Source organism: Sipha flava, unplaced genomic scaffold, assembly GCF_003268045.1.
Source record: "Sipha flava isolate LNK unplaced genomic scaffold, YSA_version1 70_pilon_pilon, whole genome shotgun sequence".
In the NCBI taxonomy this organism is placed as follows: domain Eukaryota; kingdom Metazoa; phylum Arthropoda; class Insecta; order Hemiptera; family Aphididae; genus Sipha; species Sipha flava.
In genome coordinates this window covers 393,883-410,296 of record NW_020273610.1, presented here as the reverse complement: position 1 = coordinate 410,296, position 16,414 = coordinate 393,883, and the positions used below count along the sequence as shown (strand labels likewise).

The 16,414-nt window shown below is 27.3% G+C and overlaps 2 protein-coding genes across 2 annotated transcripts; both read right to left on the bottom strand.

Annotated features, from left to right (window-relative positions):
* Positions 1 to 6,737: 6,737 nt before the first annotated feature.
* LOC112692138 lies at positions 6,738 to 7,936 on the bottom strand. The gene is made up of 2 exons (XM_025566704.1): positions 7,161 to 7,936; positions 6,738 to 7,100 (listed from the first exon to the last, which is right to left on the bottom strand). The coding sequence occupies exons 1-2, from the start codon at positions 7,793 to 7,795 to the stop codon at positions 6,851 to 6,853; spliced, it is 885 nt and encodes a 294-aa protein (XP_025422489.1). The 5' UTR covers positions 7,796 to 7,936; the 3' UTR covers positions 6,738 to 6,850.
* LOC112692139 (centrosomal protein of 295 kDa-like) lies at positions 7,797 to 14,416 on the bottom strand. The gene is made up of 9 exons (XM_025566705.1): positions 14,020 to 14,416; positions 13,751 to 13,951; positions 13,480 to 13,682; positions 13,279 to 13,390; positions 12,970 to 13,197; positions 12,785 to 12,926; positions 9,883 to 10,729; positions 9,610 to 9,817; positions 7,797 to 7,878 (listed from the first exon to the last, which is right to left on the bottom strand). Exons 1-8 carry the CDS (start codon positions 14,080 to 14,082, stop codon positions 9,613 to 9,615), a joined length of 2,001 nt encoding a protein of 666 aa, XP_025422490.1. The 5' UTR covers positions 14,083 to 14,416; the 3' UTR covers positions 7,797 to 7,878; positions 9,610 to 9,612.
* Between the last annotated feature and the right edge of the window lie 1,998 nt (positions 14,417 to 16,414).

The window sequence follows — 16,414 nt, the reverse complement described above, 5'->3', positions numbered from 1 at the left end:
AGTGTTTAGTCACTTGCTCCACTCTGACGACAGCTGCATCTTAGGCGAATTTCTGGCAAATTCAGTTATTTCACTTTCATCGAATTGCTTTTTTTTATTTATATTGGCCATAGCTAACCCATTCAGTCTGTTTTCCGACATGGTGCTTCTTAAATCATTTTTAAAGCGATTAAGTGCAGAAAACGTTCTTTCCGGAGTGGAAGAGGTAACTGGTGGTAACGTGGCGAATAATTGTAAAAGTATTTTAATGTTAGGTTGAAGATTGATGTAATGAGAGAGTGAATCAATAGCAGAATTCGATTTTGGAATAGTATTTTGACTCCATTGTTGCCTCCATATGAACAGCTCAGCTCTGGTTGTAGATGAGATATCATCATGGAGATCTTGGGCATAAATTTTAGCAGCTTTAATAATATTTTCATCGTCATACATATTTAAATTGGTCGGAATAAGTTCTTCAAGTGGCATAACATCAATAAGCCTTTGATTAAAACGAGCATCCATTGATTCTATTAAATAGTCAAGAAAAGGAATAAAAGTAGAACATTTAAAATATATTTCTGGATTTTCAGAAATAAAGTTTTTTCTCTGAGTTTGCCTTTTACATACTCGTGGCATTTTTATTTCAATATTAACACTTTTTCTCATGTTGACAACGTCATTAATTATTTTATAGTGATTCGCCACAACCTTGCATGATAACCATCAAAAAGAGTGATAATCATGGTAGAAACTAGAAGTATTAGTAATCTGTAATATCTACGCCAAAGACAAACCACCTGTTATTCGTTAATCGTCAAAATTTAGTTAATACCTAAGGTTTAAAATACTTAAATAAAAATAGTAGTAAACTAGTTATAGATACACTAAACATATAAACACGGCCCATGGGGGGCTATAATCCCTTTAGCCCCCCCCTGGTTGACAATGTGCAGTGCTTGGGTTTACACGGTGGTAATTTTTTGACAATCACTATCATGACTGGGACTGTCACCGTATAAACGGGCATTTGTAAACAGTAAAAGGTACTTGTTTATTATCGCTCTGCCATATTACTATCAATAGCTATCATATATATTATGCTATTCCTACAGTTATCGTTCAGTATTACGCGTATAGCTTCTTTGTTATTCTTGTTCATATTTCTTGTTGCATTAATGGACCCACCGGCTTAATAATAATTCTTTTCTGTAAACGTCTCTTATTTATTTATTTATTTATCTATTTTTTAACTCGATTCAATGTCCGTAAATAAACTTCAGTAACGTCACCGAGAGAAACAAACGAATCGGCTTCATCGGATGATTTTTTCGCCCTCTAATGGATTGACTTTTGACTCAAAGAAAAACCACAAACTGAAAATCTTATAATCAGTTTATAATGTAATATTAATTATATTAATGATACATTTTACTACCACACCATTTTAACAATTTACAAAATAAACGTATTTATCTGTTGATTCTATCTGAGCGCACGTTAGTGCGCTGGCCAAGTTCCAGCAATGCTAGTGTATCTTTACACGATCCAATTCACCCAGTTATTCTAACCCATTTATCTCTGTTTCCTCTTAAGATATACTTTTGAAATTTAAAAAACAGATTAATCTTGAGTAGCTTAGGACGCTGTAAGGAAATGAGCCCTTAATATTGTACCATTTCGAAATGGGTGTATTTCAAAATTTGCAATTTTGTTACTGATTCATTCACTTACGGATCATCAAAATTATAAGACAATTCCCGTATGGGTGGAAACGTGAAATTTGGCACAAAGGTAGGTTTTACAGTGTAACCAAAGGGAAGAATCTAAAAATTTTTTTTTCAAAATTAATGCCTCTTTAGAGAGTGTATTTCTAAACGTATGAAGTGGCGCGCTTAGCACGCATAAACGTTTTCTTTCTAACAGCGTTACAATACGGTGATATGAAATCGTTTATAGTTGACTTATATATATATATATATATATTTATAAAAAATAATATTTTCGTAAATTTATTTTATTTAAATACAAAATATAATATAGTTATTCAAATATAGAATATTTTAATAATATTCGTTGGTATACGGACGATAATTTTACGTGGTAACGTCATAAGAAAACATTGATAAATGTATAACTTAGAACGATTCCAACCAAGTTCGAAATCATTAGCCGAGCTTATGAGCACCGACATCAATTCCCCATTTGTGTAGCTTATGCTATTACCATCCATAACGGTCAGGGATTAAGTTTTCCAAATGCTTGGTTAGATGTTGGTAACTCATATACACATGACTGCATATCGCTTAAGACTATAAATTCTCCCGAGTATCGATTTTTATAGTATTTGATTTTGTTCTCATATATTTTTAGACACACGTTGTGACCCTTAGAATTTTAATCTTACACCGGGTGGGATTTTATCCTGCGGGCGCGCTTGTACGTGACCCTCTCCAGGGTGACGAGCTTCTAGGTAATTTACTTAATTAATTTTGATCTCTGTCAGGTGAAATCCAAGGATAGTGCCATTGTTGAATATAACCGTATAAGAACTTTGTATAGGCCACACTTAACATACATTTTGTCTAAAAAATATCGACGATGAAAAATAAAAGACCGTACTTAACTATCATTGCCTGGTATTGACAACGCTCAAGAATCCAAATTCTCAGCTCCTCAACAGAAACCCAAACGGTCTTACAAGAGAAAATATACGACATATATAAAAAAATTAAAAAAAGTAATAATAACAACACGTCGTCCACGATGCTAAAGCCGGCAAAAATAAATGATATCTCCCAAAAAAACCTAACGGTGAAAAAAGGCCAAGTTCCAAACTCCCTCCCAAAAAAGTCGGCCTATCAAAGTAGTGAAATCTACATTGTGGCCAAGTGTGGTATTTTTTAATTCATAACCTCACTGCACTCCTACATTAAAGAGCAACACTTCTCTTGAATTTGTTTTGTTTAATACTTGGCTAGTTTCTGAAAATATATGGCATATATGATTATCGTAATATAAGTTTTATAATTAAAAACATTGTTGTCTTTCAAGTGGCTTTCAAGTCTTTCAAGAATTATTATTATCTTAAAAATGCTATCCAAACAAATGTATTTTTGGCTTATTTAAAAAAAACTTATAGCTACCTCGTGGACCCCCGAGTAACCATCTAGATACTCCCGGTTAAGAACCTATGATATAGGGCAGTGGTTCTCAACCAGGGTGCCGCGAAATCGACTAGGTGTGCCGTGAAAAATGTCTGATATTTGAAAATACCGATTGATGAAACTATGACAGTTAAAGGTACGCGTCCATAAGTACGTATCGTACGTATCGTATGAAACGGATCAATTTGTGGTACTGTATCTGTAGCGATTGGATTGCCGATGTGACGGTCGGATTTTTTTAAGTAACATTCGCATTTTCGTTGCAAGTGGACGATCGGAATAATGAGGGTGTTTTAAATTGTACAATTATTCATACTCTTGTGCAATTGTTATAAGCCTTGCGATCTCCATAATATGCTTAATAATAATTATAATTCAAATAATAAATATATTATAATTAAAACACGTGTGTGCTGAGTGTTGAAATGCAACAAAATTCAAATGATCAGTGAGGCGAACAGTGACGACCAGTTGTGACACGTGTCCACTTATCGGCAATCCGCATGACGTCATCCGCACCAGTCGGAAAAGTTGATCAATTCGATCAATTTCGTCGGCATTACCGACGGACCGATACGTGCAATCCGTCCCCTGCCGGTCAGTGGACGCATATGTATAACTTACTATACTAATAACTCTAAAATCCGTTTCATACAATACGTACAATGCGTACGTATGGACGCGTACCTTAAATGTCAATTAATTGTGTAGATAAAACGATACATACCGAGGTGGCCAAAAGTCGTGCAACACCTACCGTCTGTAACGCCCATTACGGCGCAGTTACTACCTTCCACGTCGTCTCCGTTACGTAATATTACAACTTTGATCACGTTATCGCGTTTACAACAAAATAATCCACTATTAGGCCCGGCGCACATTGAGACGCAGGCGACGCAGCGTAGTTTTCTGTAATCTATTAGTTAGAACGTTCTAGCGCATATTGTGAGGCAGGGCAGGACAAAGTAGTGCTGTGCCTGTGTAGACCTGCGTTACGCAGTGTCCGCGACACAGATTACTGTACACGTGCTGTGTAGTTTTGGAAATTACGATATTACATAATTTTAAACTAAACTAAACTAAACTTGTTAATTAAGTCAAGCTTTTTTAATAATTACGATGGAAGAAACTCTAATAGAAGCTGTCAGATATTACAATGTATTATACGACACTAGACAAATTGAATTCACCGTGACTTTGTCTTCTCTTCATAAAATTACTTTTTCACGTTTTTTTTCTTTACTTAACGAATACAACAAAATTAATGCATCAAATTTGTCATCGGAATCTGATTCTGAACTTAAATTTATTAAATCTTCGGCCATCATACTATTGCTCTTGCTGGTAACTGTGGACAACAACTGTCGGCGAAACGTCAGAACTGCGTAGTAATATGCGTTTAGTTAGGTAGCCCAGTTTTTCCTGCGTTGCGCTGCGTCGCCTGCGTCTCAATATGCGTCGGACCTTAGACGCAATTTCATGTTTGTTATCGTTCGTAACATTGCCGAAATGCCCGCTCCAAAATATTCATTTGTTGAACGCACTTTGTTAATAAACATGGTTCGGATTTTATAGAATTTTCTATTTATTATAGGATATTATAAGATTGCAGAGTGAGCTATTCATTTGTGTTATTAACCAGGGACTCCAATTTAGAAATTTTATTTTGCTATTTTTTGCATATTAAGTATTTTAGATTTTTAGTGCTATTTTTAAAGTTTTAGTGATATTTTTTGCTAATATACATAATTTTGTACTTTATTTTATATTTTACAAAATTCTCGTTCATATAGAATAAAAAATAATATTCATATATGTAAATCCAAAAATTCCCACATTTTCTTTTCACATTGATAATTGATAAATAATATGCTATTTACTATTTAATATATTACTAGGATCTATTTTTAAGTAGCCTGGCGATATCAAATATATTTATACATTTATGCCCTCTTATCTGTTTTATTTATTTTAATTTTATTATTGTTCTATAATATATTGTCATTCATTGTACATAATTCATGCTTTCAGTGTCAGTTCTCCGTATTGATCTCGTTTCATATTCGTTATTACTGGATTGTGTATTATTTGTTTTTCTGTTCCGATACTTAAGGCGGTTGGAAACAGCGTATTTATTTTACATTGTTGACCTAAAAACCTGACAATATTACGCATACTTAAAATCATCATAATTAAATTCTGTAAAAAGATTTGAGTGGATGAACCTTTATTCTAGGTTAATGTGGAAATCGATTTTTGATATTTGTTTAAAAATTGTCTTTAAATCTTATTTGAGTTTCTCAATTATTTTTTAATATTTAGATTTACTTTAGTGTCTTTTTTAAGAAAATCGACTTCCACCATACCTAGAATAAAGGTTGATAAATTCAAATATTTTTATAGAATTGAAATCCGATCATTTGGAGTTGACGCTTTTTTGTCAGGCTTGATTAATTTTCAGAGTTTCTTCGTCGGAACAAAATATTTTATTTCATCAAATGCAATGACTTGTGCATGCGCGTGCGAACCATTAATTGTTTCCCCGAAACGTTAAATGCCAGCCGTCTACGAACCGATAATATTATATAGATCCCTATATAGTCTTATTGTGAATTCAAATTAATTGTATTAGGCACCTCTATTTATAATTTGGTATATTGTAATGAGTTTTTACATATACTGTACGATTATGCCGCAGTTATCTATGGATTGAGTTGATATTTAGTACTTACTACTTGTAAGAGCCACATCTAACGTTTCAGTGCATTGCTACTCAATTTTATATAGATTCATTACTTCCGGAAATAATCTAGGTTTGATCGAGGATTACCAATAAGGCCCAGGCATTCCCGAAAAGAAAGTTTAATACTACAATAGTTGTAGTATGATAATTACTAGTGTAGTTATTGTGATAAATTATATAAATATAATTACCATAAAACTTACGAATTTATTTGTTAATTAATATTAATAATTAATTTGTAAGATAACTTAATTATTTAGCAATAAAAAATATTTTCTATATCAAAAATGGTTGATTCACTAGTGCTAATCTACTGATGAATAATTTATTAATAAACAATAGGTAAATATCTAACTTTTCAATAGACTTTTTTTATTTCAAGGTTATTTAAGCTTATTCTATAAATATATTATGACTTTTGATACTTAATTTTAATAATACTTAGTAACTAATCAAAAGACTTGTAGTGTTTGTTAATTTTATATATTACGATTGCTCTATAACATTAGTTGAATATTTTCATTGTTAGAGCAAATAATACATAAGTATAAATTATTAACACAGTAAAAACTTAATTTTTATGAATAAATAGTATGATATAAAATAAAAATATATTCACAAGACATATAAGTTATAACACAACAGAAATCATAGAACAATTGAACATGATAAATTGTTTTTATTCATTGATTTTAATATAAATCAAAAAAAAAAGTCTAAAACTTTTAGAATCTGAATTTTTTTTTTAATTAAGTACTTTAAATATTAAATCAATGAAACTATTTAAAATTATTAAGAACTAAAAATTGTTAGTAAATAAATGAAAAAAAAAAAAAAAATTACCTCCGCTTATTTTATTGCTAAATAAAATTAGCCTATTTTCATATTGATTAAAAATACCAAAAACATAATTATGATCAAGAAAATAGGTTCAATGAATTATTCATATATAGATAAAAGATTAATAGTTACCATTTTCAAATAGTTCCACTTTAATATTGTTTGTTATATCTTCTGATTTAATTTGTGGTTTTATATCCAAAAGCTGATCTGTTAAGCTTCTACTATCATCTTCATCATTTCCAAAAATCGGCCACTCTCCATCTGCACAAATTAACCCTCTTTGTTCCAATAGAGTGCTTAAATGATCCAAGACATATGCTCCATCAATAGGTAATTCTGAAGATATAGTACAGGAATTTTTTTGATCCCTACAACAATTTTTTTGTTTTGGTTATAATATTAATAGTTAATTTAAAGTATTATTTTACCCTGATTTTTCTTCTGAAATTTGTTCAACAGCATTCTCTGAGCTTAAATCATTAATCTCAACTCTTGGAGATTCCAAGCAAATGTTTCGCATTTCTTGCGCCTTTTCAGTGTAGTAATCAGCTAGCTTGTATAACTTGTCCAAAAGACCAATGTACTGAGGCGAACTAAAAGCTTGGTCTTGATTGATATCGCATAGATTACTATCCAAGCACATAGATATATAATTTAAAATGTCTTTGTGATACTCCAAGTTTGACTTGGATATTTCCAAAATACTTTGTTCTATTTGAATACTTGAGTTTGAAGACACTGAAAGATTATCCACTTCATTTGGTGACATTTTTAATAAATTACAAATATACCTCATTAATTCTTTATTAATCCAAGTATTATTATTGTTTGATTTACTCTTTATTTGTTTTTTATTTCTCACATATTCCTCTAATATTTTCAGCGTACTGTTGTAAAATGAGTCTGGAAGTCCTACACAGTTGAACTTTTCTTTTGGAGGATCTCTGTAAGTATCACTCATTGATTGAATACCACTTATAGATGCTTGGTTTGTATAAATCTCATCAAACAATAGCCTTTTTTTTTTTTTAATCCAATTTAACATTTCAGTTATATTTTCCATTGGGCGATGTAGTGAAGAATCATTTTTGTTATTCCCTATGTTATACTGTTGGAAATACTGTTTTTGATGTGTACAAGATTCACCTAAAAATATTTGAAATTTAACTAAAACGTATAGTATTAAATTATTTTAAGATCATAATATTATGTTTATTATGGCATTTTTTACAATAAGTATGATTAAAACAAATTTATTCAGATTCCAAAAGTTTTATATAAAAGATTATTTAATGAATTATTTTCTACTTTTAAATTTTATAGCTTAATAAAATACACTAACAAAAAATTAATAAGAATTGAAAATACCATTTTCATAGTAGAGATACAAAAACTATTATTATTATTATAATTGTCATTATTTTAAGACAAACAAATTAGAATAATTAAAAATATATATAGTGATTTTAAAGTTTTGCATTTATTCAAATTCTAATATTTGAATATTTATGTCATTCACTATAATTTATTTTCAATTTTTTTTTTTTTTAAGAAAATGTTAAGCTTATACATAGATCCATATATTGTCCATATATTGTCATTAGAAAAATTAATTATAAAAATTATTAAATAAATCCACAATTTAGTTAATAGGCTTAAAATAATCAAATTGTAAATTTATATACAAATATATGCTATAAAAAAAAAAGTTTTATTACTTATTTATAATACATTAATAATAGAATAAGTAATAATGCATTAAAAATTCTTGTTAGAAATATGTTAAATTGATTGTTAGTATAAGTAGTACATAAAATTAATAATAGTAACATACATAATTTAGTAATACTAAATGTTAGTTAAAAATATATAAAAAAAAAATTATAATAAAAGCACATTTCATATACATAATACAAGAAAAATGATTTATTGAACATTGTAAAATAATGAACATACCAGTGGCAGTAATTAAAATAAAAAATTAACATATTAAAGATACTATTTTAAATCTAAATTGAGATTTAAAGTTTGGCTTGTCCAAAGTTCTATTTCAGTGAAGTTGATAATTAGTCCAATAATATACCTTTCAGTTATAACCTTCCGTTAAATACTCTATTTATACATAATTAATTTTTTTTTTTTAGCAATGTGAATACCAATGAATTATATAATTTAAAATGTAATCAAATAATTTATTATTAATAAATTTTAAGATAGTTGATTACCAAAAGACATTTGTAAATTGTGATTTCAGTTTAATACTATTTACAAACTTCAAATATTGTGGTAATTTAATTAATAATTATAATTATAAAATGTATAGTTTGGAATTTAAGGTGAGCTCTTGAAATAATTTATAAAGAAAATAATACTTAAATTTAAAATAATTACTTAATAATAAGATATTAAGTATAAGTTAGATAATTTAACCACTAAAATTAATTTTAAATTACAATATAATTTTAATACATTTTAAAATTATAATTAAATTATTACATATAAACAATCTCTTATAATAAAATAATATAGGTGTTTGTAATTACTAATTAAATAATAAATCAAAATTTAAAGTAAAAATTATTTTGGAAAATAAATGTATTTTATAAACATTAATAATAATATAGTAATACAGATTTAAAATAAGATTGTATTTACAAGTAATTTTGTTTAAATTTAAAGGTTTGAATTTTTGTATGAAATTATTAAAATTGATATTTTAAAGTTGAATGTTATTTAAAATTAAAATTAGTCAAATAAAGTTTCCAGTTATGTATAATTATAAATCAGAAATTATAGTGTTAAATATATAGAAGGGAAATTAACCTTTTTTTTTCTAATATATTTAGATTATTGTAATAATTAAAAAGTAATTTTTACTTATCATCTATACTCAGTAGATATATCAAGAAGTTGATCAGTCAAGCTTCTATTATCATCAACATCATCATTATTATTTATACTTTCAAACATTGGCCATTCTTTATCGGATTGAATGAGTCCTTTTTTCAGCAATAATGTGTTTAGATGTCTCAAGATGAAGTCACCATCAACTGATGAATCTGAAGATTTATTGATAGAATTATTCCTAAAACAAAATTTCACAATTATTAACTACAAAATATAATTATCAAGTAACAATATAAGCCATACTTTGAAGGAATTATAGATTCTCTCTCAAGATTTTCTACATTTACTTTATCATTTAAAGTTTGAGTAGATTCATCACAGATATTTTTCATCTCCAGTATCTTTTCTTGGTAATAATTTGTTAATCCTTGAAGTCTATTAATCAAGTTGACATTTTCAGGTGAATTTAACATAATATCTTCATTTATGTCAGAAATATCAGCATTTAAACATTTAGATATACAGTTTAACATTTCACTGTAGTACTGCATATTATGTTTTGACTGTAAAATACTTTCTTCAAGACTAATGCTAGAGCAAGATGAAATTGATAAATTATCTACTTCCAAAGGTGTCATTTTAAGTAGTAAATTTATATATTTCATTAGATCTATATTTAATGATGTATTCAATTTGGTATCACAAGGTTTAGATTTTACATCTAAAATTTGTTCTTTTAATGTTTCAAGTTGACTACTGTAAAATGAATCTGGAAGCTCAGCGTACATTGTAGAACTTTCTTTGGGTATATCATTACCAGCAGAACATCTTTTATGTAAAGGTGACAGTTTAGAAGTTGAAGAAACTATATTTAATTTTTTAATATTAGGTCTTGCATCAGTGGATATTTCTTTCAGAAGCATTTGCTTTTTCATCTTAATTCTTTGCAAAGTATTATTTATATTTTTTAAAGGTCTTTCATTAGCTGGTTTTTTATTATTAATTAACTTTGACTTTCGTTGTATATTATTTAATTCATTTGCTTTGGTTTCAAAATGGACATTTTTTTTAGTGAATTTTTTAGTTTGCTCACTACTGTTACTAGATGATAACGATGATATATATGTTGATGAATCATCTATTTGTTTTTCTAAAATTTAAAAATTAAAAAATTAATAAAATAATAAATGTTTTATTCTTTGCAGTTTTAACTCTATGTTTCAATAATATAATATTTTGATGCATTGAAATTCAAATTTGTAATCAGTTTTTTTTATAGTACATTTAGTTGTATAGCAACTTAAATAACAAAAATTATGTTTTCTGTTGAATTATACAATAATACACTTATTATTATTATTAAATATAGTATAACATTATTGAAATTTTAATCAAATTTTTTATCTTATTGTAACTCAAATATATTTTTGAAGTTGTGCAATTGATGATGGTTATTCTGTGTAATTAGTTCAGTCTAAACAAAATATTTACGTTTTATAACATGTTTCTAAGATTTTATTATTATAATTTTGGACAATATTTTACTTTTTTTTTAATTAAAACGACTTAAAACATTAGGATTTAAAAATAATTAAAATTTTTTTTTTTTTACACGTGAAGAATAACAAAACAATGAAATAACATAATATATTATGTTAAAAATAAAATACTATATGCCTAAATTGCTTAATGTTCTTGTGCTGAAAATTTGTGTAAATTGGAAACAAGGTAAATGTTTAGCAATGGGTATATTGGATATCAATGGTTAGAAGAGATTTCAAAATAGTCACATTGATGATTGCTATTTTTATAAGGTAAATGTTTCCGATTATAATAAAAAAAAATAAAAAAAATCAAAACTAATTTATCCAAATCTACTTTCTGCTATATGACCAATACTACATATTCCTGAATAACCAGTACCTATACCTTCAAAAAATTTTGAAACAAATTTCAAATTTAATTTCAAATCACGATATTTTTTGAGATTCTGATGATAATAATAATGATGAAAATTTTCAACTAGATACCACAAACACCACAACTTTTCAATCAATTTTAATTAAAATTAAAATTAAAATTTAGTATGTGACTTAACTCTTAATACAAAAGAGGTAGCTGAAATATTAGGTTCAAGGCTTAATGAAAAAAATTAAACAAATAACATTCATTATTCTAATCTCATTTTCATATTGGGATATAGTTATCCCATCTAAATATAAATTGCATAAAAAGTAAAAGTGTTGAAAACAAAATGAATTTAAATTTGAATTTCGCATGTTAACATCTATAAAAATTAAGTATTTTTATACAAATAACATTTTTATTTTTCGCAAGAGTAATGAAAAAAAATAGGAGTATATTTCTATTGATAAATATATTGTTTCTTATCTATTAATATTTTAGTGATATAAAGATAAACAGTTGAGACGTTTATAATTTGACTGATGAAAAATAAGTTTTATCACGGAAAATTATCACTGTACAATCAAAGATTTATTTTAAGTAATTAAGATTAAGCATCATGTAGCGCTTATTGACACTAAGTACTATTTGTCAAAATATTTCTTTTCAGATTCAGTAGGTTTACCTAATTTTTTTTTAACACATTAAGGAGAAAGAAAACTATCAATATTACACAAGAGCTATAAAATAAAATGCTCGAGTATTTTGACTAACAATATTATAAACTTGTTTTATAGACCAGGAACGGCCAAACGGTAGATCGCGGACGATTTCAGTCAATCACATTAGAATTTATTTTTAGGTCACGTGTACGAAAATTAATTGTGGTGGTTATGAACACATTGTCGATAAGTTTTATCTTTACATTATATTATTTTTAGTAATTAGTAATTACTTTATAATACTTTATGTATGTTTATATACACTTTAAGCAAGTATGTTACTTAATAATTATAATTATTTAATAATAAAAAAAATTTCCAAGAAAGTTGATCTTCAAAAGTGAAGTATATTTTTAGTAGATCGTGGCTGAAAAAAGTTTGGCTGCCACTACTATAGACCATACTCTATTTTATTTCCATAAGAAAACATGGTTTGGTGACTCTACATTGCCACATAAACAATTATTACTCATAGGTCTTGAAAACCCTATGTGACTATATTTATCACAATAGTATTTGTATTTACTTAACATTTAAATACTAAAATGTTGTAGTGTATAATAAAATATTATATTTACCAGTAATATTATATTTTGTTCTTTCATCCAAACTATGTTTTACTTCAATATTTTTTTTATATTTCTCTTTTTCTGAATTTGAGGAAACTTCATTATTTTTACTAAGTTCAAGAACTTCCTGAACATTTAAGCATATAAAAAACTATTATAGATATGATATATACAAATTCAAAATCAAAACATACCTTCCAATTATTAGTAAATATTTTATTTCTTATGTTTTGTTCTTCGGCAGATAATTTGTTAAGTTCTGTTACTAATATTTCATAATTTTTAACATCGGTTTCTAATTTTGTTAATTTACATTTGTCTTGTTCATTTTCTTTATTGTCATCATGTGTAGCTAATTGTTGCAAGTTGACTAATTTATTTTCTTCAGAATTAATAACCATTGACCAAGGTTTTGAAGTTTTCTATATCATAATAAATAATTCAACATGAGACACATTATTAAGAAATGGTTTAACTACAATATTAGCATAGTTTATTTTTACTTTGTTAACATTCCAATTGATAATATTAGATTCGTTCAAAGTTACTTGACTTGGAATTAGAAAACATTCATTATATTTATTAATATTTTGTATGTTTTTGTCACCACTATCGCTGAAATTAGAAAAATTTTAATATTTGTTTTATTAAATTAGAAGCACCAAACTACTTAAAATAAAATATACTTATACATTTATACTTACGCATTTGGCCTAATTGTTGATATTAATGTTGACCGTATTTTTTCAACAGTTTTATTAAAATGTTTTTGTCTTTCTTTAATTTCTACATCTATGTGTTGTTTATCTTGAATTTGTTTTTGTCTTTTATCTGCTTCAAGACCCCTTGAAATTGCTTTGCAACGATTTACTAACCGTTTTTCAGCTAATACAATATTTGGATCAGGCTATATAATACAAAAAATAAATATATAAATAAAAAAGAAACAACCACATTGAAAGAAGCATATTTTACTTGAAATGATGCAACAGAATATCCACTGCCAACATCTTGCACTAGGTAATTAAAATCGCTTTTCAATTTGCTTAATGCAAGTGATTTATATTTATGTTCTCTTATATTTCTAATAGTCTCATGTTGTTTTAACTGGGTTTCAACTGCACTATGGACACGCTCACGTATTGTTTTAGCTAATTCTTTAGATTGATCTCTAACCTACATTATAAATAATAGTTATAGTTTTTAGACTCACAATTTAAACGTTGTAACTTATATTTAATTACCTGAGCAAGTCGTATTTTTCTTCTTCTTTCCCAATCAGAACGATTCTCTATATTAATGTCCATGTTCAATACAAAACGTACAACAAATTAAAAACGAATTACGAAATATGGAAGATAAAATTAATCGTAATTGTAAATAAACGTTTGAATACCACGATTAAGAATCCATAATTGAAAACAAGTACACTTAACAACGCTAGCAGAAGATAATTTAATAATTTTTGGGAAAAACTGCACTACAATCAACGTCAAGGAAAAGACCAATAATAATTTTACTTATCAGTTATCTACAGTTTACAAATTATGATACATAAATAATTAATTATTGCTATAGTGAAATGCGGGTTCCGAATTTGTGGATATTTTTACTATGATTTAAATTCTGATTTCTACTGGACTTTTGATTTAATTATCAACTTGAAGCAAACAGGTTGTATACTGTTCTAGTTTAATTACAAAGGTACATTTTATCTTGGTTGCACTGTAGGCCAAATATTTGATAACTGATTGTTGATAAGAATAATTGATAATATTAAAATTGAGCAAAATACAAATATATTTCTTATATAGAGATGGGATTAATCGTTCACCAAGGTGAACTATTCAGTCGTTCATCGTTCAGAAAACTCGTTCACATGTATTAACTACTTATTGTTCTCCGTATCGACTATCAACGATACGGGGAACTAATCGTTCACAAAAATGAACGATTCAGTGATTCAGTCGTTACATCGTTCATATTGTGTAATTAATATATTGTATTACGTAGTGTTCGAAGTGTGTTCTCCGTACATACGGTTATATGAACATGAGAAGGCCTTGAAGATGTATGTTCATATTTCAGACGTGATTATTATTATTTTTTATTTTTGTTTTTATATATTTTGACATAAAAATAAGTGTATATGTCTTTAACGAATGTAGTATGTATCGGTTGAATAGTTGAGTTAGTTGAGTAAAAATAAGCAAATCAATTTAAATAACATGCTATGGATATTTTTCAATTAAAAATGAAAAAAATGAAACTCAAAAAATAGTGAACTAATCAATTCGAACTTTAAATCGTTCACAGTGAACGGTAGTGTATACTGTATACTGTACATGTATAGTGCATATAGTAGTTTATGATGTGAACGATATGAAGGAAATGAACGATGAATGACTAGTTCATCTAATCGTATGAACTAATTCATATCGTTCACGAAAGTGAATAGTTCAATTGAACTAGGTCGTTCATGAACGACTCATCTCTATTCTTATATTCAGGGCTGACGTTAAGGGGATGCAAAACGGGGCATTTATTCTAGGCCTCGAGTTTCAAATTTTCATTGAAAAATATTTAGTATGGAAATCTCATAAAATAAAACGTGAAATGTGTGAATTGCCTGGTGGTGCGAATTCTTGAGAAATCCGTTGGCGTGTAATAAAATAAATTAACAAAACAATAATATTATATTATTTTTCATATGTCATGTATGTGTTATCGGAAAATATGAAAATTTAGATTTTGTCGGTATATCCTCGTCATTGTTGACAATAACTGAAAAGGTTAGGCAATGTTATAAATCCGCATCCAAACAAATATCAACACCACTTTATCGGTGATCGATCTGATTATGGAACATAAGTACCTACCAGTGCCGCAAAAACCGGGTGTGCAGAGTGTGCCGCGCACATGGGCCCTAAGGCTTACATAAATTTGGGGGAGGCCCCCTAGTCAAAGCCTGAAATAAATTACACTTTACAAACACACAATTATTTAATAATAAATAGAAATTTTTTTAAAATTTAGGTAAAGTTATAATAATATTTTAGAATAATATAATATTTATTTAACAATGAGTCCATTGAGTATTTGAGTAGGCATATAACATACCTAACTAAACTACTTAAATAAATTTACTACATAAATATGTAGTGAAGTATAATATACAAAAGTTATAGGCAGTGATGTATTGCTGAAATAAATCATGGGTATACGTTTTATTTCATGAAGAAACTATCATATTGTAGGAACCGAAAAAAATTTTTGTCACTTCGTTTGAACAATATTCACTTTACTTGTATTCACTTAAAACCTGATAGAATATTATACTTTTGTATTTATTCTATAATACTTCTACATGCTAAATAAATGGACTAATTATTTTATTAAGTAGTTATTGATTTTTAATTTAACCACTCTTCATATCTCTATTAATTTTTAAAGTTAGAAAGCACATGTTTGTGGTATTAATTTATAATATGACATACAAAAAAATTTCAGGCTCCGCTTAAATTTTATATCACGTTTATTACTGTCACATTGACAAAACAATTTAAACAAAAAAATTTAATCAAAAAAAAAAATAGATCATGGTTAATTTTTTTTTACGTCTGTATTCTCCAAAGACTT

Excerpts from the sequence above, each read along its gene's own strand:
- LOC112692138 (XM_025566704.1), bottom strand. The coding sequence starts at position 7,795 with ATGGAAAATATAACTGAAATGTTAAATTGGATTAAAAAAAAAAAAAGG. Across the intron at positions 7,101-7,160 it reads ATTTCAGAAGAAAAATCAGG|GGATCAAAAAAATTCCTGTA; the intron begins GTAAAATAATAC and ends AAATTGTTGTAG.
- LOC112692139 (XM_025566705.1), bottom strand. The coding sequence starts at position 14,082 with ATGGACATTAATATAGAGAATCGTTCTGATTGGGAAAGAAGAAGAAAA. Across the intron at positions 13,952-14,019 it reads GAAAAATACGACTTGCTCAG|GTTAGAGATCAATCTAAAGA; the intron begins GTAATTAAATAT and ends TTTATAATGTAG. Across the intron at positions 13,198-13,278 it reads TCAATTGGAATGTTAACAAA|AAAACTTCAAAACCTTGGTC; the intron begins GTAAAAATAAAC and ends ATTATGATATAG.